We start from the raw sequence: 21,717 nt of genomic DNA on the forward strand, positions 1-21,717 counted from the left end.
CTGCTCACAAAGGAAGGGGTTAGGAGGTCTCATGGGGTTGTCTTATGGTTTTAGGATTCCACTTCATTTTGGTCACCCCTCCTTGTTTCCTTTACTGTTTCCGTATTGTTTTCCTCTTTGTTTCCTGCAAGCCATCCCATCTGATGACCTGGTGTACAAATTTCTTTGGTTTAATACATCCCTGCTGCTTATCAAAAAATTCAATATTGAAGTCGTTCCCACATAGTCACTAATAGATTTTGGACCTCTCCAGGCAGTAGTCAACTCGCTGAAATGGCATAAACGTTAGTATATCCATATTTTTAGGTAATGTGTCATAAAAGACATAATATATTTAATAAATTAAATTTCTAAGTTGTTTAAAAAAATTCAAAAAAAAAATTTAAAGACTTATCTTATTTAATTGGTTTATCAGCTTATGTCATTCACCAATTCAACCACCCTGATCTGTATAATCAAGGAAGTCAGCTTCATCTTGCTTAGTCTTTTTTTCTTTTCTTTTTTTTATAATCATGACTTAGTCAGCTCTGCTTAATGTCTATATCTCGACCGGTCATCCTATAAACCCATTGTTTGACCGAAGTGTGTGTGTGTATATATATATATATATATATACACGCGCACACACACCTCTATTAAGCATTAGTCACAGATTGTCCGAAGCAAGAGAAAAGAGCAGGTAATTACATCAAAGAATTCATGTTTTCAGCTCTAACTTCTCCTTTTAATTAATTTGCAAGCATATAGATTTGAAGCAATTCCTCTTGGTCGTTCCTCCATCAAAAAGCTGGTAATTACGCCAAAAAATTTGTCTTCTTAGCTCTTATTATTATTATTGCTTTCATTTTGCAGAACCATGAAGAAATTTCTCCTGGTTATTTTTGTTGTTGCTGCATCAATATTGTTACTCATGTCATCGATTTCTGATTCCGCTCGCGATGGATTCACGCTGCCAAAACATGCGATTGAGAAGTCGAGCGGGTGGGACGCCTTTAGATCTATCACAGTTGATTCGGAGCCAATGATGAAGGAAGACAACAATATTGTTGTTGACCACAAAGTAGAAGATGAAGATGATAAAGAAGATGGTGCCAAATACCGTCGTAATATGGGAGGAATTTCAACTGATTCTGAGGTTCATGGTAGTGATAGTGGGCATGCTGGACATGGCAATGGTGGACGCTAGAGTATCACTCAGGTGGGTTCGAATATTAGTTGTTGCTTATATTTAGCAACAAAAATTATATATTTGGCTTAAAATTCTATTTATATATATATATAGTCGGTAACATATATAAACTTTGAATTGTTGGGAAATTTAACTTAATATATGTAATTGTGGTCATTACTTGATTATTTTAATGTCGTCCTTATCGAGATTAGAGCATAAAACTGATAGTCTTGACATTTTTTTGATGAAGCAAGACATATTATTTATAGAGAGGGAATTACAAGACCAGCAACAAGAAACTTCAACAAACACCCACACGACAAGAGAGTGGAGAGATTTATTGCTTTTTGGAGAGAGAACTTTTCCTTGCCAATCTCAATACTTGAGATAGTTGGCCGTTTAATTTAGATTCAAAATGTTGACCGTTTTGCGATAAACACTCCATATATTACTACATGATTAGTAATAGATCCAATCAACTTTTTTTTTTATGAAACATACAAGATAATTATTTAAAAAAGGGTCACTAATCCGATTGTGTAAATCCGTTTTGATAATGTTCATTCATGAAAAGTATCTTTCTACTTGCCATTACTCTAGGCAACTAAAATTAATATTAACTTCAAAAGTTGATACATCAAGCAAAACGACGATGTATCTTTGTTTGCACTAACAATATAGAAAGATTAACAAACCCTTCAGCTGATTAAATATGTCATCTATTCGTTCATCTACAATGTATATTTCTAATAGAGACCAAGACTGAGAGTCTGGGCCACTGAACTAGAATGGCTGAATGTGTTAGAGTAGAAAATATTTTTCACTGTTTCATATAGGTTGAGTTTGGGTTGGGGGTCTCAACGTATAATCAGTGGGGGGCCATTTTATTTAATATATATAGGCCCTGGCCTCGGTGTCTTGCAAGTGACTCTGCCACTGGACCATGCATCATAAGAGACTAGTGGCTGCATGGAATGCCCTGCCTTAGCAGGCATTGAAAAAGCTCTGAACAAAACTTTCAAGCTTGGCTTCTCTGTGAGACTGGATCCTGTTTAGTCTCAAAAGTTTATCCTAGTATGCCCCTTTTTTTTGGATCATAGGACTTGACGTGTTTATATGTGTCTATATATGTATATGCCCTTCCTTCACCATTAGACACATATTGTTAGAAACAAGAAAGAAGCTGGTAATCGTTGCTGTTGCTGCATCAATATTGTTACTCATGTCGTCGATTTCTGAATCTAGTCGCGATGGATTCACAAAGCCAAAACATGCGATTGAGAAGACGAACGTGCGTGACGCGTTAAGATCTTTCGCAGTTGATTCTCTCTACCATACTCATTTTGTCAAAAACCTCAACTGTCAACCGACACTTCCAAATTAAATTAGGTCTTTGGAATCAGAAGACAAACAACTCAAACATAAACATCTTTAATTTTATGATGAAGAGGACTATAAGTAATAAGGGATTGCGTTATGTCTATCTCTAATCTTCTTGTTTTTTTTTTGGTAACGTGAAATTCACCCGACTATCTACCGGACGATTGACTAGTAAATTCTAGATTACATGGAAGATCTCGCAACCTCCATGGATCAATTGAGACCTGGACCAAGGTCCAATGTAAATGTAAGAAAATAACGCAAGATGACATTTGTACACGGGTTATATGGAAAATCTCGCAAATCTCCATGGATTAGTTCAGACTTGGGCCGAGGTCCAATGCAAGAAGATAACACAAGATGACATCTGTACACATTGGGCTGAGCAAGGATCCATATCGCAAAATTCAATAATAGAAACATCCATGAGACTTGAACTCACGATCTTTTACTTACGTTAAGAATTATTGTGGTTAAGTTAACCACCTCAGCGAACAACACGTTGTCATTCAGCTCTAGATCCTGTAAATTGCTGTCGGAATAATTCAATGCGTTGGAGAGTATAGGAATAATTCAATTCGCTATTAAAGTTTCAAGATCTCATATTTTGTATTGCAGAGAAGTCGAGCTTGAAAACTTAATTTTTTAAGAGCTTTTTCAATGCCTGCTGAGGACGTCTACTTCATGTTGACTAGACTTCTTCTGTTTTTTTCTTTTTCTTTTTGTTTCTTGACTTGCTAGTCTGCTTATTGGCCAAGTATCAACAAGTTACTCCTTTTCTTTTTAACAAAGAGACTTGACCTCTCTCTCTCTCTCTCTCTCTCTATATATATATATATATATATATGCCCTTGATTAACCATTAATCACATATTGTTCGAAACAAGAAAAACTTAAGCAGGTAATTAGATCAAATACTTTGTCTTTTTAGCTCTCATATATTAATGATTATTGCTTTCATTTTGCAGCACCATGAAGCGATTTCTCCTAGTCGTTGTTGTTGTTGCTGCATCAATATTGTTACTTATGTCATCGATTTCTGAATCTACTCGCGACGGATTCACGATGCCAAAACATGCGATTGAGAAGTCGAGCGGGCACAACGCCGTTACATCTGTCACAGTTGATTCGGAGTCGATGATGAAGGAAGACAATAATATTGTTGTTGATAACAAAGTAAATGATGAAGAAGATGGTGACAAATACCGTCATAATATGGGAGGAATTTCAACTGAGTCTGAGGTTCAAGGTAATCCTAGTGGGAATGCTTCACATGGAAATAATGGTGGACATTAGACGATCACCTAGGCGGTTCGAATATTAGTTGTTGGTTATATGTAGCAACAAAAATTATATATTTTGCCTTACAAAATTAATTAATTATATATATAGTTGGTAACAAATATAATTTTTTCCTCCCCTCCCCTCCCCTGGGGCATAGATCTACCCTTCCCTTGTATGGATCAGTTCTTCTGGTGTCTTTCAGCGACCCATATCTGATACACGGTGATGAGACTCCTAGATCTGGTGGAGATCGATCTTTTCTAATGAAGGAGAAGTCAAGAACTTAGATCCAATCTATGTGTGTTGTGTCTGTTTTGTGTTTGTTGTTTAGTTTAACCGGGTTCATCCCAAGACAGTGTTAGTCATCCCGGCGTTGAGTCTTGTTGCCTACTTTCCTTAACTTTGGTTTGTCAACTTTGCTATCATGGAATGGAATGAATAGTTGGGGCTTATGCCATTTTCAAAACAAAAAGTTCAAATATCATAAAAGTATGACTTGTTTCCGTTGAGTCAGTGTAGTATAACGATCGTTGTCTGAAGATGAAATGCTACCTTATTTGGGAACCTATGTTTCAGCGAAAAGAAAAAGTAGAAAAAGAAACATGTTTAAAACTCCATATTTGAAGACATTATGGAATCATATTTGAGCTTGAAATAACAAGGCATCGTATTGAATACATCTCAAGGAGCCTTCAATTCAACATTGTAAAATCACTGGGTGAGAGAAGTTATCCTTCTGCAGCTGTAATGAAAACAAGAGAGAGCTAGACAAATTCAAAGATGTTTTTGTTGGTCACACAAGTAGGACTAGAGGTGGAAAAAAAAAATCGGTTTTGAGGTGTTTCTCGGTTGGACAATAGCAGAGTGTTTACGAATCATATTGTATTTTTTGGATATGGTATCTCTTGATAGCCCAACACCCAGAACCATACATCATTGTGAATCGTATAGCTAAACCTACATGATTTTTCCTTCAATCTTAAGGGAATCATTCGGTCGCATAAAATCCAGATGCACTCTTCCACTTACTCAACCCATTTTTAATCCTATTAACTACATCATCACTTATGTCTCCGTCTTCTTAGATAATCGATCCAAGATATTTAAAAGCAAGAAAGTAGGGAGGGGGGCTACACTAGGTTGTAACCCCCTCCCCAAGTTTTTTGAAAATAATTACTACCATTACATATAATATGGGGTTAACAACTTTTCAAAACTAAAAGAGTTAGACTTCAATCACGCAAAATTCAAATGTTTTAATCCAATTACTCAATGTTGAAATCGTTCCCACATAGTCAATAATCGATTTTGGACCTCTCCGGGTAGTCAACTCGCTGATATGGCATAAAAGTTAGTATATTTGTATTTTTAGGTAATGTGTCATAAAATTCATAGTTGTTTAAAAAAACTCAAATAAAAAATTTAAAGACTAATCTTATTTAATTGGTTTATCAGCTTATGTCATTCACCAATTCAACCACCCTGATCTGTATAATCAAGAAGTCAGCTTCATCTTGCTTAGTATTTTTTTTCTTTTCTTTTTTTTATAATCATGACTTAGTCAGCTCTGCTTAATGTCTAAATCTCGACCGGTCATCCTATAACCCATTGTTTGACCGAAGTGTGTGTGTCTATATATTAAGCACATTAGTCACAGATTGTCCGAAACAAATGAAAAGAGCAGGTAATTACATCAAAGAATTCCTGTTTTCAGCTCTAATTTCTCCTTGTAATTAATTTGCAAGCATATAGATTTGTAGCACCATGAAGCAATTTCTGCTGGTTATTTTTGTTGTTGCTGCATCAATATTTTTACTCATGTCATCGATTTCTGAATCCGCTCGTGACGGATTCACTATGTCAAAACATGCGATTGAGAAGTCGATCGGACTCGACGCCTTTAGATCTGTCGCAGTTGATTCGGAGCCGATGATGAAGGAAGACAATAATATTGTTGTTGATAACAAAGTAGAAGATGAAGATGATAAAGAAGATGGTGCCAAATACCGTCGTAATATGGGAGGAATTTCAACTGATTCTGAGGTTCATGGTAGTGATAGTGGGCATGCTGGGGGTAATACCAATCCATGATCATGGACGCTAAACCATGAATTATTGATTAATGTCTTGACCGAAATAATGAAAAGTACTTTCTTGTCTCTATGTAGTGTTTGTAATTGTCATCTGTAATTGTTGTTCTTCATCTTATATACGAATATTTTATTTATATTCTTATTGGCCAATCAAATATTAATTGTTTGTTTTTTTATAACTGATAAACAAATCATGCAAGTTTGTCTTTAGACATTCGATATGGGCCTAAACTTGGACCGTCGGGCCTGTGTGTAGAAAATTATACCACTTGACTACGGAATCTTACCACCTGTAACCTGACGACAACATACAAAGTTGCCCTTTGGACATCCAATGCATGTTGATATATTTGGGTTGAAATTGTGAGTGTTTTTATTGCTGGTGGGTGTAAAGATGTTTTCTATTATGTTTATATATTTTCATGTCAATGACACTGTGTTGGTCGTAGACGTTGTTCCAAATAACGTCATTAACTTGTTTATGTTAATATTGACATTGTTGGCAAGAACGTTATTCTCTTAACAATTTAATGACCCTACTCTTAAAATTGTCATTATTATTGACACTTCCTATAGAGAGTAGCATCATTAGTCCATTAAAAAAGTATATCATTGTTAAATTAAGTACAATTGACACTAAATAATTGAAATTGAGTGTTACCAAGGGTGCTACTCTAAAAAAAATCTATTCCCTTTCACAAAAGTAGGAGCCTAATTTAGTTGCAAATGTAGACCCTTCAAAAGAGATTTTGAGACCTCCGTAATTCTTTAGGCTCCGTTTGGAACTTCGTATAAGATGGTATAATTTTTCTATCCAATGTATAATTTAATCATTGTATAAGTTGATGTATAATTTAATCTTATCCGGTGTTTGGAAATAATATGATATTAAGCTTGTATAGTATAAGATTTTTTGGTAATATGTCTGGATTACCCCCAATTAAACATGTTATTTCTTATACTAAGCGTTCCGTATAAAATAAAAATGAGTATAAGAACCACTTTTATATAAAGTTATATTATCTCGAGTATTTTAAAAATCGTCCAAACACTCAATAAATTCATTAAAGATAATTTTACACTATACGGAGTCTTATCCACTCATCTAAACAGAGCCTTAGAGTCTACAATTCACATATAACGGTAGAAAAAAAATTCAGACAAGTTTTAAAAATTGAAAAATAAAAATGTGGTATGATGTGGCACGATTCCGAAACCATTGGATTTTAATTATAAACTCTACAATTTTAAACGAATTGCGAAGCTTTCAAATCCCTTCAAAAGGCCATCTAGCCCTAGGTGCAAAACACTTTTATCAAATCACCCAAAAAAAACTCCTTTTTCTTGGAAACCATCAACCAGAATCCAATCAAGAAAGCATTAGGCATGATTTGAATCAAAATCATATCGGACGGTTGGTATGGAATCCAATGAAGATCAGGCCCCACCTGAATAAGAACGTTAGAGGTTAAAAAAAATTGGCAAAGTAAGACTCTTTTTATTAGACCGTTGAAGATTTAAAAAAATCTCTAAAAAGCCTGACAAGAAGAAGAGACTCTCTCTACTAAAGCTATAAGGAAAACAGAGGCTTCGAGTTCATCAACAATGGCAGAGACGAACGGCTCTCTGCAACAAATCCATCAAAAAAATCCAACTCTTCAATCTCTCTTCCATGCCCTTGATCCCATATCTCTGATTCTCTCACAGAACTCAAACCCTTACGAACCAGTCCCTCTGAGACTCACCACAGAGTGTTACATCATGGAGAGGGGACCCAGATACAAAGCATACGCAGAATTGAGAGAATTAAAGTTTAGAATGAAGAATGCGAGGCCACAAGAAAATTATGAGGAAGAATTCAAACAAAACCCACCGAAAAAACAGGTCAAGTTTCAGGGGAATGTTATCGGAATTGGGCGAAAAGGGTCATCCTCAATTTTAGCACAATCGGTGCCGGACTTCTCTGCCGTGATAAGGAAAGAGAACCGGAAGCCGCTGTCCACAATGACTGAACTGACGCCGCCACCGCCATCCTCGAAGAATTGGGCAAAAATGGATAGGACTTCGTCGAGTTCGAGAGGGAGTAAGTCGGCAAACGCAGGGGAAAAGAAACGTGGAATGTTGATGGCAAGGAAGAGCTACGCAAGTATTGAGGAATTGAAAGGGTCGTCGGCGGCAGTGGCAAATGCCATTAATGGTGAAAACAGAGGCGGTGGAAGAGGAATTGGCAAGACTGTTCTTGGCTCCAAACAATTCCGAGTGTAGAATTTGTTTGATTCTTTTTTACTTCCTCTTCCACTGATTGAATTTGGGTTTTTATGATTCTTTTTCCCACTAGTTTTTTCTTTGCTTGAGATTTGAGACATGATTTTTATGGATGTAATCATGTTCTATATATGATATGATACATATTATTGTATAATGGAGCCTCTAATTTCTTATGATACAAAGGTTCAGAGAGAGTTTTGTAGAACACAACAAAAAATTATGATCTTTCTTGCTCCATGATTGAATCAAAATCCTCCCACAACTTGCAAAAAATAGATCAAAATACCAAATCAGTTCAACATGTTATTCTCCCTAGAATTTATGGGAAACCAGCCAAGTAATCTTAGTACAAATCCATCACAGAAAGCTATCTATTTTCACCCAGAAAACTATCATAAGCTGCCTCTCCGGCTATTCCGAAACAAAGCAACATCCAAGAAAATCATGTACATCAGCAATGATCATGACTACATTATCCAAAAATCCTTATGAATAAATATCACCCGTCACCCCCCACCGATTTGTACAGAGCAAGTTAAAGCATGTAGCGTCACAAGTCACTCAGAAGAAACAAATGCACGAAAGTATGTCACTCAGAAGAAGTCAGCCTGCACTCCCACAAGTCTACCACAATTTCCTCGACCAGAATTTGAAGTATGTCCCAGTCTATGTCTGCACCATTTTCAAATGCTTCAATATCAAAATCTACCCATTTGCCTAAGGAGTGACTCATATCCCAATCTAGTAGTTCATCCGGAAGCATCCCAACAAGACTTTCCCACCTTTGAATCTCTTCTCCAACATCTCGAACAAGCTTTTCTGCATTCATGTATGATGGCAATCTTGCAAAGGACTTGAATCCGGAGTTAAAGTACCGGCAATATTTCGAATCTAATACTTCTATGACAGAGTCGAAAAGGAATCCTCTAAATAGATTATTTCCTTCTTTGGTCTCAATAAAAACAGGAAGCCAGTTGATGTTCGTCCACATCTCATAGGCGAGAGATTCTAATTCGTCAAGTAGAAAGGGGCTGAAGAAAAAATCTCTTTTTATTCCATCTGCGTGTTGCTGAGTTGCAATTCCGAAAAACAGTTCAGCATTCAGGATAACCCCCTTTGCATGACTAAGCTGCTTTCCAGTCAACCCAAGACCTACAAAGTTGATGCTATTTAGCATCTCAGAAACATGGTTTGAAATGTGGGAAACTGCCTTGTCTTCAATATTTGTTTCATTAAAGAAGGTTGCTGAATCAAGGAGGTCCAGATCAGGTTCCATTGGTTGGAACTGCTCATAGTAGTCCATGGAATCAAAATTCAGCCTTTGTCCTGAGATCAGTAGCGAGGTTTTCAAACAACAAAAGAAAAGATGTTATTTGCAAAGGGAAAACACAGGAGGAGACAATGCATGAAGCAATACAAAAACAACATGGTCCACAGTCAAAGGTACATGCCATGCACACATATATCTTCATTCTGCATCATGTTAAAAAGAGCAGATTTCAAATATCCTACCAGAGCTATTATCTACACAGCTGGAAACGCAACTGTCAGTTGAGAATGAAACTTCAAGAACAGATCCAGGGCTGAGATGATCAGCATCAGTTGAAAATCCAACAGAAGTTCCTCCTATCTTTGTTTTGCTCTGGACAAAATACTCGAATCAGGAATTGACATTTTAAAAGGATGCATCTTTTTATTCAAGAACAAGTCATGTCAGAGAATTAGAGTAATATGCGGGAAAAAAAATAATTATATGGTTCCCAGCTATAGAAATAGATTATAAGCAGACATTTACCCAGTTTTTCAAGACAATAAGCATTCAAGCAGAAATACATAGCAGGAATTATGGAAGCCAATGATTAAGGACAAGAAATGACCATCATTTTAAAGGAAGACCAACCTGGAAAGCATTTTCTGCATCAAACATATGACAATCTTCATACATAGGCTGCTCCGCAGTTAAAGCAGATACTAGCTCCTGAAGAATAGTAGCAGTAGATCTCTTTGCTGGATTACCCCCAGTTACCACTTCATCCTCTTCTTCACAAGCCAATTCCTTCAACTTTTGTTCCAGAAGAGCACCCAAAGTATCTCCTTTCAATGGAAATTGCTTCGGCAAAGACACATGTTTCACACTTTCATCCACTATTTGCTTGTGCTGTTCAGAAGTATTATTTCTAATAACGTCAATTTGATTGTCTCTTTTCAGCTTCAGTTGAGAGGAAATTCCAGCCTTATATTTCAGTGGGGAATTGAAGGTAAAAGATACAATACCATTGTCCTTATGGGTAGTGGGTCTATCAAGGTCGCAATGAGCAGCTGATCTCCTTGTAATGCCCTGGGAGGGAGCATTGAGCCCCATCTCTTTCCCAGTCACACCACCACATTTGACGTTTCTCTGTTTTCCAAATGCAGAACTGCCACAAGGACTCTCAGTTTGCCTATTGACACTTATTGTCCTCCTTTTCCGCACTGGGGTTCTCAAATTTGATAAGGATTTATCCTGCACGTTACTAAATCGTTTATTAGCATCAAACTTAGAAGTATCCACCTCAGGAGGTAGCCTTAGTGGGGTGCGACCACTTAAGCTTCTGTTCAAAGAAATAAAATCTTTGGCTTCAGTGACAGCATTGGCGACAGCTGACGTTCTCCTGCTTCGTAAATTACTTGATTTAGCTCTTGGCGGCATTCTCTCCCTGGCGAAAGGCATCCGATTCGAAGTTTGAGTCCTGATCTTGGAGGCACAAGAAGATGATTCATCTCTTGGAACCTTGCACTGAGGGCTTGTCAAATGCCAATGAGCTTGACCTTCTTGGCATCCATGTTTCCTATCCACTGTGGGATCATCATGAGCTTGGTCTCGACGTCTCTGAGACATTGCTTCTCTTTCCTGCTCAAGAGAGGGCACAGGTACCCTTGCCTTACTTCTTCCTACTTCCACTGAAGAGGCATTGACTACATTCAGAGCAGAAAGCGGAGAAATAAATGGCTGATCCTCCAAATTTACTCTTGAACTGCCAACATCAACCGTATTATTACAATTTTTGCAAGAAGTCTGACCCATCAAATCTGTTCCCACATTCACATTGTAATCGGATTGGATCGCTATATCTGGTGACAGAACTCCTGCTTCCTCAGTCAAAACACCATCTTTCCCTTGACACTGCATGGAACTTGAATAAGTAAGAGTGCATTTTGCTCTATTTGTAGCCCGCAAACCAGGTTCCAGAATTCTTGAAGCAGCATCAATCAACCTAGATGCCCTACATGAATCCCTCACAGAGGATATCCTCGGACTTTTCACCGGGGGAGCAAGCTTGGGGAGATGCTTTCTACTTCGCGACAATACACTCTTAATATTCAATGCATCAGCACCAAATCTAGTTACAGCTTGTCTGTGGCATTGTCCTGTTTTCTGAAGCTTTTGAGGTCTGAAATCAAGCTTTGTATTTACCTTGTCTAAACTTAAATCCCCCCTTTCACATCCAGCAGGACTAGTAACAAATTTCTCTCCCCCCGCATCTGAAACCTTTTTCGGCCTATCTCTTTTCAAATCTGGGATGGATTCAAGGCCCATAAGCCTAGCAACCAAACCCGGATCGCGCATTTCATGGGTTTGCCCCTTATCATCAGAAACACTATGATTCCCGTTTGTCTTTACATTTGCAAAACCCTCTCTCTTCTCGTCAGCAATCTATCAATTCACAAAGAGATATCCTTTACATATTTAGAAAAACTAACCATAAATAATGAGGAAACACACAAAAAAAAAAAGGAAAGAAGAAATAAGATCCACAATTGGCAGTTGCAAAGAAAGGCACACCAGTTTAAGCTTTGCTTTGGGCATCTTCTCATCTCCAAACTTCTTTGAAACTAGTTTTGCACGAGCTAACAAAAATTTGGTAACAAAATCAGGCTCTCTGCGTCATTTTATCATACAAATAGAAGGCACATAAACAGAGAGGCACAGACAGAAGGGCTAACCTGGTGGAAGTAGTCTCCGGGATAAGAGCTTTTTCTTTACAAACCTACGGTTCCAATCGAAGAGATGGAAGAGAATGCCCACACAACCACCAGGTCTGCAAGTCTTCTTCTCTAAGATGGCCAAAGACGACCCTGTCGTTTTCCCAGTCGCGTCGCTCATTTTCAAGAACAACAAAAAGAAATTCTAACCACCCAGATCACTACAGATCCCAAATCCCCTTAAGAACAGCAATCAAATTGCAAATTCCCTAAAATCTCTGTAAAACCCACAAGGAACAAACTAAGAAGCCAGAAACTTTTTTCGAACGAAGAAGCTAAAACCCACAATGCAGCAAAGAATGGTCCTGAAAGAAGAGTACCCAAATGGGTCAGATACGAAAATACGCAAAAAGATTTTCCCTATAACGCAGAAAACCGTGCAAGAATGTAGTATGATTCAATGAAGGGAGGAGAACGAGTACAAGAACCTGCAAAAAGGAGCAGAACTGGACAATAGGCTTTTTGTATACGTGCAGTGAGTATCTACATGACTGGACGTAAAGGAGCAAAAGTGATTGGATAAAATGATGAACAAATCAAGCTAAAGCAAATGGAGAAGGGTGTGTTAGGTGCAAAGTCCCAGGAAATGATCTTGAGGGTCAAAGGCTCTGCATTTGGCAGTGGAAAAAGAGAGAACCTTATGCTCTGGCGTGGAAAAGGCTGATCCGGCCTTCTTCGGCTCAAGAGAAAGAAGAGACAGAGAGAGTGGGTGTAATCTCTATGGTGTGTTACAGTAGAGAGAGAAAGAGACAAACATCCCACGCGCAGCGAAGCCTGTCCAAAGAATGGTGTATGATGTATCTGTCTAAAATATGTTATTTGAACTGCCAAAAAACACAATTAAATCAAGAAAGAATGTTGTGCTAGTTTAGTTTGCAGATTTGGAGTGGATTTAGAATTTTCCTACCATCCTCTTTCTTTATTAATGTTTTTATTACACCGTAATACTACTTTCGGTATTCATTGGTAAATATAGGTAAGAGTTTGTCCAATTCAAATGATCGAATTTATCGGATTCAGATTAATTCAAGTTTAGTCATAAGGTCTGAAATCCATATCCAAACACAAAAGTTTTATCCAAGTCCAAAGATAGAAATTTCAAATCTTGTCCGATTTACTTATCCGGACTCTAGTCCGTATTAGGTTATTATCTTATTTACTTGTTTGAATTTAAACTAATTTGGGTTTGATCAATTAAGTACGTCCGAAATCCAATCCTAATTAAAGTTTGGACATGTAAATATTTCGTAAATACGTGTTGTTGTCCGATTCGAAATCAATTTTTTGTCAACCCTAAATATATGAATCATTAATAAAAAAAAAAATTACTCGTGGAAAGTTGGATTCTGCGAACCATATCATTTATGAACTCAGGAAAAATATGGCATTTCCATGTGTTTTGAACCTCGTGAGACTTGGGATTCTCTAGCATGCCAGTAACCAACTGAGCAATATAACAAAAAAAATAATAATACCAATTAAGGCTTCTTACTACTTACGATTGGATTGGAATGATTAAAATAAAGATAAAAAGAGACAAAATGTTCTCAACCTTACCTACCCTTTCAACTTTCAACCATTCTCTTGCCCTACTCGTATGGACTCGGATGGTTTGAGTTTGATTATTATCGAGAGTAATATCTCTGTCGTCATTCTGGGTTTTAACTCAACTTATCATATTGTTATGTGTGAGACTTTTATACAAACAAGTCTCATGACCCAAATTCAAGCTCATAACGGATTATCAAAGAATAAAATTTTGTATTGTGTTATTCTCAATAAAATAAAATAATATATATATATATATATATATATATATAGTTGAGGACAAGTATGTGGATTAACGTGAGACAGGGGAGAAGATAAAGGAAAGACAGACTGGCAATTTAGTAGTTGGGTTTAGTGGACACGTGAGTTAGCATGCATGGACCGGCAAAGGTGGTAAATCAATGTAAATGTTGTCTCTTTTGATGACGACGAGGATCACTTATTCACTTCACTTATTAATACTTTATTTTATAAAACATTTTCACATCTCACAACCAATTTTACTTCAATTTCGACAACCACGAGTATGTCAGATAACACTCATATTTGTGATATTTCATAGAGGTCTTAAGTTCGAGCCTCCCTCGTCCCTTCCCTTGTATTTTTTTTTAAAAAAACAATACTTCAATCCCCATTTTTAAATTATTTTTCCAACATTTTATATGTTCAAAGAGTCAAATTGCATGGACTATTATGATTTTTGACCTTTTGTCCAACTCTTTGTTTTTAATATATGGAGATGAGTGCTTGCCTTTGACTATGCATAAATATATTGTTGAGTTTTTGAAATTCTGAATCCTCCTACTTTACTTTTCCCAAAGAGCTTAAGTAAATCACATTTTTAAAATACTCATTTCTTTTACCATATGATAAGAAAATTATGGGTCATTGAGATATGAAACTAGTTACTTGAATCGTCTCACTTGTTCCAAATTGAACAATAGATAATTAAATTATTAAAAAAATGACTTCAAGTGAGTGATTGATAATAATTAGATTTTTCGATGAGTGTCGGGAGTCTGTTATAAAAAAAATTCAATAGACACGTCCATCTATCTTTGGATTACCAAATGCATAATTTCCTCCATAAAAGAATATGGAGAAACAGAAATGTCTTGCATGGCAGTATGGACTATTCATTATGTACATACATGACTTCTTTGCCTTGTCTTTGTCATATATTTTAGAACAAAGCCATATCAGATAAAGTTGTCAAAACACCCGAATCATTGGTTGGAGTGATAAGGATGATGTGTATCACCATCCTGAAGACCAGGGTTCGAATCCTCCTCTTTCTTAAAAAAAAAAAAGAAGGTAAAGTTGTCAATGAATTTGATGTGATGGGCTCCAAACCAGCAAGCCTTCAGTTTTGCACTTCTATTAGTTGAATTTGTAGAGCTTAAAAATCTTTGGGCTGCTTAATCCAAAAAGTTTCAGTTAAATTTTAAAAACGTAACGGTAGTTATTGGGCTGAATGGGCTGCTTAATCCCAATAGATCCAGTTAAATTTTAAAAACCGAACAGCAGTTATTGACTTATTGGGCTGAATAGGCCCAAAACAAAAAAGCAAGGGCCCAACACGTACATAAGTAAAAATATTTGTAGGGAGAACAAACAATGACAACTCTTCATGTATTACGAATCATATCCCATATCGATTTGGTGTAAGTAATCGATGTGATTTATAAGTAAAAATTCACTCCCTCTCAACTAAGAGGGCCCTTTAAAAACAAAAATTTACGGGCCCTTAAGTCCATAGCAGACAATACTTCTTTGAGTTGTTTGGGTTGGATTTGTATGGTGCTCTCACAAATATCCGATTACTGACATGGTATCGAAACATAATCTTGATCCAAAAAGGACCTCTAACCGTGTCAACTTGTTGGGCATTGCATAAGCGCGAGAGAGTATTAGGACTTGTATTTCATATCGGTTATATGTAAGCCATCGATGTAGTTAACAAGTAAATATCGATCTCTCAACCAATAACTCTTTTAAGGACGAAACCATACGAGTCTTATGCTTAAAAATGACAATATCTCTTCGAGTAGTTTTAGGTGCTCTTACGCGTTTAATGGGCATCATGATCTATTTACAACCGTAACAATTTTATAAACCAATGATTGAATAGACTTCACAAACAAATAATTGTCATTTCACGAGATAAATTAACCATAATTCATTAAAATAATTAATATTTTCCAGCACAAACAAAATAGAATCATAAAAAACCAATGAAGAACTCTCTTAATAGAGATTAATTAACAATTCAAAAAAGAAGAAGAAGAAGATCAAAACACTATACAGCATCTGTTGCCCTAAAAAAGACAGAATGTGACAAGCATGAAAGCAATCGCTAACCTGTCAATTGTCAATCTTGTCCACTCCGAAACACACAAATCACTTCTTCTTGCTCCTCTCCTTATTTCCATGGAAGAAGGTTGAACCTAACCCAAACAGATTCCCTGAAGAAACATTCAGAACTGGATTAACTCGAACACCGTTATTCCCATATGAACTTACACAACTACTCTTGTTCAATGGTGGTTTCTGTGACGATTTAATTGAAGAAGAAGAAGAAGTTCTTTGTGTGCTCTGTTTTTGGGTATCTTTGGAGATTAATGGAGGTCTCTTCGCGGAGTTCGGCGCAGACCCAGTCGAATTGCTTCTCGATAGAAGTGGAAGTGGACACAAACCCCTTCCATAGCCACTTCCACAGTTCAAGCTTCTGCTCTTCTTGAATTTCCAAAATGACTTCGAATTGCTCTGTTTGTTTTGTCCTGCTTCTTCGCCATTGTCGAGCTTATCTGGGTTTTCTGTTTTAACGTGGGAATTAGTATCAGGAGGAGATGGAGATGGAGATGGAGATGGGTTTGTTTGGTTTGGAGGAAAAGTTTTGTTCTTTTTCTTGATTTGGGTGGGGAGCATTTTCCCGTCGGAGAAAAGTTCATCTGCGGAAGAATAATTGTATTCTTGGTCAGAGCTTTTCCGAACACAGAAATCGAAATCAGTACTGTTTGATGGTGAATTCGATCGATATGGTTGGCGTTGTTCGATGGGGACGACTTCGAATTGCGAGAGATCATGAGAAAATGAGATTCTTGGACTCTCCGAGAAGAGCTCCATCGCCATGGAGGAAATGGAAGATCTATGATCTATTATGGACACGCAATGGAAGACTTATGGTAAATGAGTTTTTTTGTCGGATATACCCGAAGGCATCAAGTCTAGCTAAGCTTGATTATGCTCAAATTCTATTCATTTAAAATTAGTATAGTTTAATTGATATTGACATGCAAGTCAAAACAATTAAGTTTTAGTGCTCATTTGGTTCGCGAATTTAGAGATGAAAACTGAAAAGTGTACGTCAGGAAATCTATTTTTTTGGTATTCTCATTTATCATTTTGGTATTGTCATTTATCGTCATTGGTTTGCTCGACTAGTTTGCTTAGAGTAAAAATTATAATGGAATAATGTTTAGATTATTGATGATTATAATTGTGGGATATTATCAAAATTATGTGTTTGTCAAAAAGACATTGTAAGTATTTAATTAATAGTAAGTGAATATTCTCAATCTTTAGGAAGAATACTTCACTTTTTTGGAGAAATCTAATTATCTTTGAAATTCTATATTCTAAGGATTTTACTAATCAAACATATGAATTATTGACAAAAAGAAAACACTTATCCCTGAAAATCTATATGTGCAAACCAAACTAACCCTTAGTCGCATCATAGAATTTTAGAAAGTTGTGTTTGTAAATTTTAATTTGAGATTTATGACGGTTCAAAACTATATGTGAAGTACTTTGTGGGCATCGTAAGAATCATAATTTATGAAAATCACGAATAGTTCAGACAACACTCATGTATGACATACTTGGTTTAAAAAATCACGAATAGATTCATATCGAATGTTAAAAGGGCAACCTTGTATAGTGACATACTTGGTTTAAAAAAGGTCCATAGATTACTACAATTAGTTAAAAAGATTTGCTCCTTTTTCTTCAATGATTAAAAAACTAACTGCGTAATGGCGTATGAGACTTAATCCATTAGATAATGGCCCCCAAGAACATGTATATATATTATATGCTTCCTTTTCCCACCTCTTTCTTTCCTCTTTCCTCTTTCCATACCCTCCACATTTTTTTCCCTTTTTCAATGGCTTTTGTGTTGGGCTTGATGGATGATGATCCAACAACAAAGTAGGGCCCAATGAATGGCCTTTTTTTGTCCTTTTCATTTTTTGAAAAATTTAAAGAAATTAGGTAAATTCCATCTATGTGGCCACTAGCCATGTGAGGGAAACATGAAGAAGAAACAACTCAAAACACTAAATAGTGGCAGTGCTCCAATGAACAGCACTGTTTTGTCGGGTTGGGTTGGATATGATGTGGTTTTTATGACCCAATAATTTAATATATGTTATATTTTCTTAATCAGATATGTAAAAATTGGAGGATATATTAACAAATAAGTAATTGGCTACATAGTATTTTTTGTCTCTCAACTATCTTATTGTTTCATTTTCGTCTTTAAACTATTTTTTAACTTAATTTCGTTCATCAACCATCATAAGATATTCCGTTCGTCTCTCTATTAGTTCTAACGAAGGAAAAATCTAACACGACATCATACGTATCGTAACTTGAACACTTACATACATGTTGAAATAACCGTGGATAATAATTCAAAACAAAAAAGGAAACCTAATCCACAAAATCTTAAAATCCTCAATCCTCAATACTAGAAGGATCTATTCCCATTTAACTTGACTTGTTGAGGCAATTAGGTTGAGCTATGTTATAGTTAGTGTATGATGAGGTTGTGACAAATTATTAAAGATGATTCCATTGCATTTATTTTTTTCCATCTTTAGGGCAACCATGAAAGGACAATTGAGAAACCATGAAGGGACAATTGAGTTACGAAAAAAAAAGCATAAAGATTGAAAAGGGAGAGAAAGATGTGTAGTGCCTTACAAGTAAGCCATGAGTGGCATCCTCCAAGTGGAGGCATATTTATTTGGTCTTTCAAAGGAATTGAACCTGCAATTTTATTTGGAAATGGATAATTACTGGGTTTTGTCGGTGTATACATCCAGAGAATCTTACAAAGTCATGACTCCAATAAAATAAAACAAAATAAAGTCATTACTAGTTTCTCTCCAATCAAAAGTTCAATTTGAGTCTATCAGAAATCCAATTTGGATTTACCGATTCATTGTGGATACATCGACTCATATGGTGTTTTTTTATCCGAACTATCACTTAACGGTATTTGGGTTAAGAAAAAAATCTTTTTTTGATTGAGAGGAGTAGAGAAGTTTGAGTTTTTCTTATAAACCACGTCGTTGGGATGTGGAGTTATATGTCTAACAGAATCCTTTCTTGAAAAAATTAACCCAAAAGAAAACTTTTCAATTTCTGTTTTATGCTGTAAAAAAATGATCCCACTTATATAATTTGGTGCTAAATTAATTCAAAAAGCTCTAGATAGTGTCACATAAATTATAATGCAACATGCATCACCTCCGCATTGCTCAATTATCAATGGTGATGTTGGGCCTAGAGAACATGAAACCATGTAATGTAAGTGGACATACATTATGTTCGTTAGGAATTTATGTCTCTTTGGGCTTTTGGTCCATTTATAATTTATGTCTTTATGTTAGTTAGGAAGATTTTGTTTGGGACCATACAAATTTTGATAATTGAAAGATTAAACACGGTTCAATTGGTCACTCAAAATCCAATTGGTCCGACTTCTCTGAGATACAACAACCCAACTCGATTGTATGAATAAGTCGAACCTGCATCTGGATCGTTGGCCCAAAACCCCAGAAGAAACAACATCTATGCAAGTCCATCAAATATTTGCAAATCGCAATGCAGGGAAAAGTGGAATTGCACTTGAATCAAATAATACAGAAGCAAGGTTCAAATAAGATTTTTTTCATGGAAAAAGACCAGCGATGGGAGACTTGAACAATGGTAGTCAATGTGGAAATAGAATGTAGCAGGTGCTTTAATAACTTGTGATATGGTCAAGTCATGACAAACAACGTCATGGTAAGAAAAATCGCGCAAAGGCTAGCCATTTAAGCAAATAATACCATTCAATTTCATGTGCAAACAATGGGCAGTAACGAGGCCTTTTTTCTTTATGCTAAGCCAAATACCCATGAAAATTATCAGTATTGTCATTGCCCATATGCAAGCAGGAAGTTTCCTAGCTAGGAAAACGATAATATTATTCACCCTTTTAGTTTTGTAGAGATACAACTTAGGTTCAAACCTATAAACAATTTCTCCACATATTATATAAGGGGAAAGCTGCGTATATCTTGCATATATATCCCGACCATATTCACTACAGGAATCTTGTGTATGTGAGTTGTTTACTGTTTTACAGGCGAACATGCGACTTATTGGTAGAATTGCAATGGTGCACGTGAGTTGTTTGCAAGTGAACATATGACTCAATGGTAGAGTTGCAGAGGTGCAACCTAGAGGTTACATATTCAATTTTTGAAAACAATCATGTCATATATTATGTGGGGGCAAGATACGCATAGATCTTGCATGTTCTTGAACTTACCCACTACGAAAGTCTTATGCACGGGTGATGTTTACAATTGTCATTGAAAACTAGAGTCATGCCAGCAGTAATAATGCGTTTAGTTTATTATATATGCTCTGCCTGACACCCATGAAAATTACAGGCACAGTCATTGCTACTAGGTAGGAAGTTTCCTTTCATGCACTAGCTAGGAAAAAAACTCGCCACACAAAAAGATAATGTTCTTCTCATAGAAGATTCACATCAGAAAACTCGCCACACAAAAAGGCAACACTTCAACCATAATTTCTCAAGCATATTCCCCACAAAAGAAAATGGAAAGTCGTCAGATACCAAAGCAATGGGTGCTTTCGCAACGTATTTGCACTTGCCAAACGTTTCGTGTTCGGAGAAAAAAAAAAGTGTTTGACTGAGTGGTGTATTACAATATCACCGTACTTAATTCGGTGAGTTTGAAATTGAAACTATACATAGGGAGTTGTTTCTACTCTCGAAGCAACGTGGGTGACTGCATTTTGGAAGTCAAAATACAATATTCTTTTTAATTTTATCCTCAATCAATTTTATTATTCCATTTATATTTTTATAAAAACAAATTCATAAAAAATTAATTGATACCACTAAAAAATATCAAAATTTACCTTCACATCACCGCATTATTTTAAGTGACGCGTTAAACACTTTTTGTCATCACAACTCACCTCACCTCACCTCACAACAGTTTCGAAACTCGTCTCACTGCAAAAGGTCAAAACATCACACACTCCCAATATGTGGGCACTGATCTTCAAGATTGTAAGAGCACTAACACAAACATCAATCCGATAGTTTCCATTAAAGAGAATATATTCAAAACTATCCACACAGTCACAACTGCAGGAAGCAGGATTCCTACGGCGACAAAGAAATGCTCTTTTCCACGTCCACTCCATCCTGCAAGTAAAAGAAGAATCCAACTAAATAACAATGCAACAAGAAGCGAACCGGTACATATCCTACACAACACACAATTTATCTTCACTAGTAGTTTTTTGTAGGATAACTGACCCACAGGTTTAATAATTAAAGCCTACAACTTAATCCAAATCCCGCACATATTTACAAAGACAAGCCACTTCTGATGAAGCTTCCTGGGAAATATCCCTAGTGTTTACGGAGTCCGCTATCAGATCCTTCCAACCCAGAGGATCAGTACAATGTAGGATTACTCTCTCTTGATTACAAAAATACTGTCTCTTAATGCAAAAATACATTTTACTAGGATCGAAAAGTCATGGGCTTGAAACTGCGCAAAATGGTGGCTCAAACAACAATAGAGAATTGCAACACAATCACAACACATGAATTTACGTGGAAAACTC

At 36.3% G+C, this 21,717-nt stretch overlaps 4 protein-coding genes across 4 annotated transcripts; 2 read left to right on the plus strand and 2 right to left on the minus strand.

Annotated features, from left to right (window-relative positions):
- The first annotated feature begins 624 nt into the window (after window positions 1-624).
- LOC119999117 lies at window positions 625-1,404 on the plus strand. The gene is made up of 2 exons (XM_038846637.1): window positions 625-679; window positions 853-1,404. The coding sequence occupies exon 2, from the start codon at window positions 857-859 to the stop codon at window positions 1,184-1,186; it is 330 nt and encodes a 109-aa protein (XP_038702565.1). The 5' UTR covers window positions 625-679; window positions 853-856; the 3' UTR covers window positions 1,187-1,404.
- A 6,075-nt stretch (window positions 1,405-7,479) lies between these two features.
- Window positions 7,480-8,348, plus strand: LOC119998781. Its single transcript, XM_038846209.1, has one exon. It carries the CDS (start codon window positions 7,534-7,536, stop codon window positions 8,191-8,193), a length of 660 nt encoding a protein of 219 aa, XP_038702137.1. The 5' UTR covers window positions 7,480-7,533; the 3' UTR covers window positions 8,194-8,348.
- Window positions 8,349-8,486: 138 nt separating this feature from the next.
- LOC119998780 lies at window positions 8,487-13,019 on the minus strand. Its single transcript, XM_038846208.1, has 6 exons — window positions 12,648-13,019; window positions 12,181-12,524; window positions 12,020-12,084; window positions 10,097-11,890; window positions 9,709-9,838; window positions 8,487-9,522 (listed from the first exon to the last, which is right to left on the minus strand). The coding sequence occupies exons 2-6, from the start codon at window positions 12,338-12,340 to the stop codon at window positions 8,786-8,788; spliced, it is 2,886 nt and encodes a 961-aa protein (XP_038702136.1). The 5' UTR covers window positions 12,341-12,524; window positions 12,648-13,019; the 3' UTR covers window positions 8,487-8,785.
- A 2,922-nt stretch (window positions 13,020-15,941) lies between these two features.
- Window positions 15,942-17,093, minus strand: LOC119999024. The gene has a single exon (XM_038846512.1). The coding sequence runs from the start codon at window positions 16,897-16,899 to the stop codon at window positions 16,168-16,170; it is 732 nt and encodes a 243-aa protein (XP_038702440.1). The 5' UTR covers window positions 16,900-17,093; the 3' UTR covers window positions 15,942-16,167.
- Window positions 17,094-21,717: the final 4,624 nt, after the last annotated feature.

Source organism: Tripterygium wilfordii, chromosome 5, assembly GCF_013401445.1.
Source record: "Tripterygium wilfordii isolate XIE 37 chromosome 5, ASM1340144v1, whole genome shotgun sequence".
Taxonomy (NCBI): Eukaryota; Viridiplantae; Streptophyta; class Magnoliopsida; order Celastrales; family Celastraceae; genus Tripterygium; species Tripterygium wilfordii.

Excerpts from the sequence above, each read along its gene's own strand:
- LOC119999117 (XM_038846637.1), top strand. The coding sequence starts at position 857 with ATGAAGAAATTTCTCCTGGTTATTTTTGTTGTTGCTGCATCAATATTG.
- LOC119998781 (XM_038846209.1), top strand. The coding sequence starts at position 7,534 with ATGGCAGAGACGAACGGCTCTCTGCAACAAATCCATCAAAAAAATCCA.
- LOC119998780 (XM_038846208.1), bottom strand. The coding sequence starts at position 12,340 with ATGAGCGACGCGACTGGGAAAACGACAGGGTCGTCTTTGGCCATCTTA. Across the intron at positions 12,085-12,180 it reads CCGGAGACTACTTCCACCAG|CTCGTGCAAAACTAGTTTCA; the intron begins GTTAGCCCTTCT and ends AATTTTTGTTAG. Across the intron at positions 9,839-10,096 it reads ATGCAGAAAATGCTTTCCAG|AGCAAAACAAAGATAGGAGG; the intron begins GTTGGTCTTCCT and ends TATTTTGTCCAG.
- LOC119999024 (XM_038846512.1), bottom strand. The coding sequence starts at position 16,899 with ATGGCGATGGAGCTCTTCTCGGAGAGTCCAAGAATCTCATTTTCTCAT.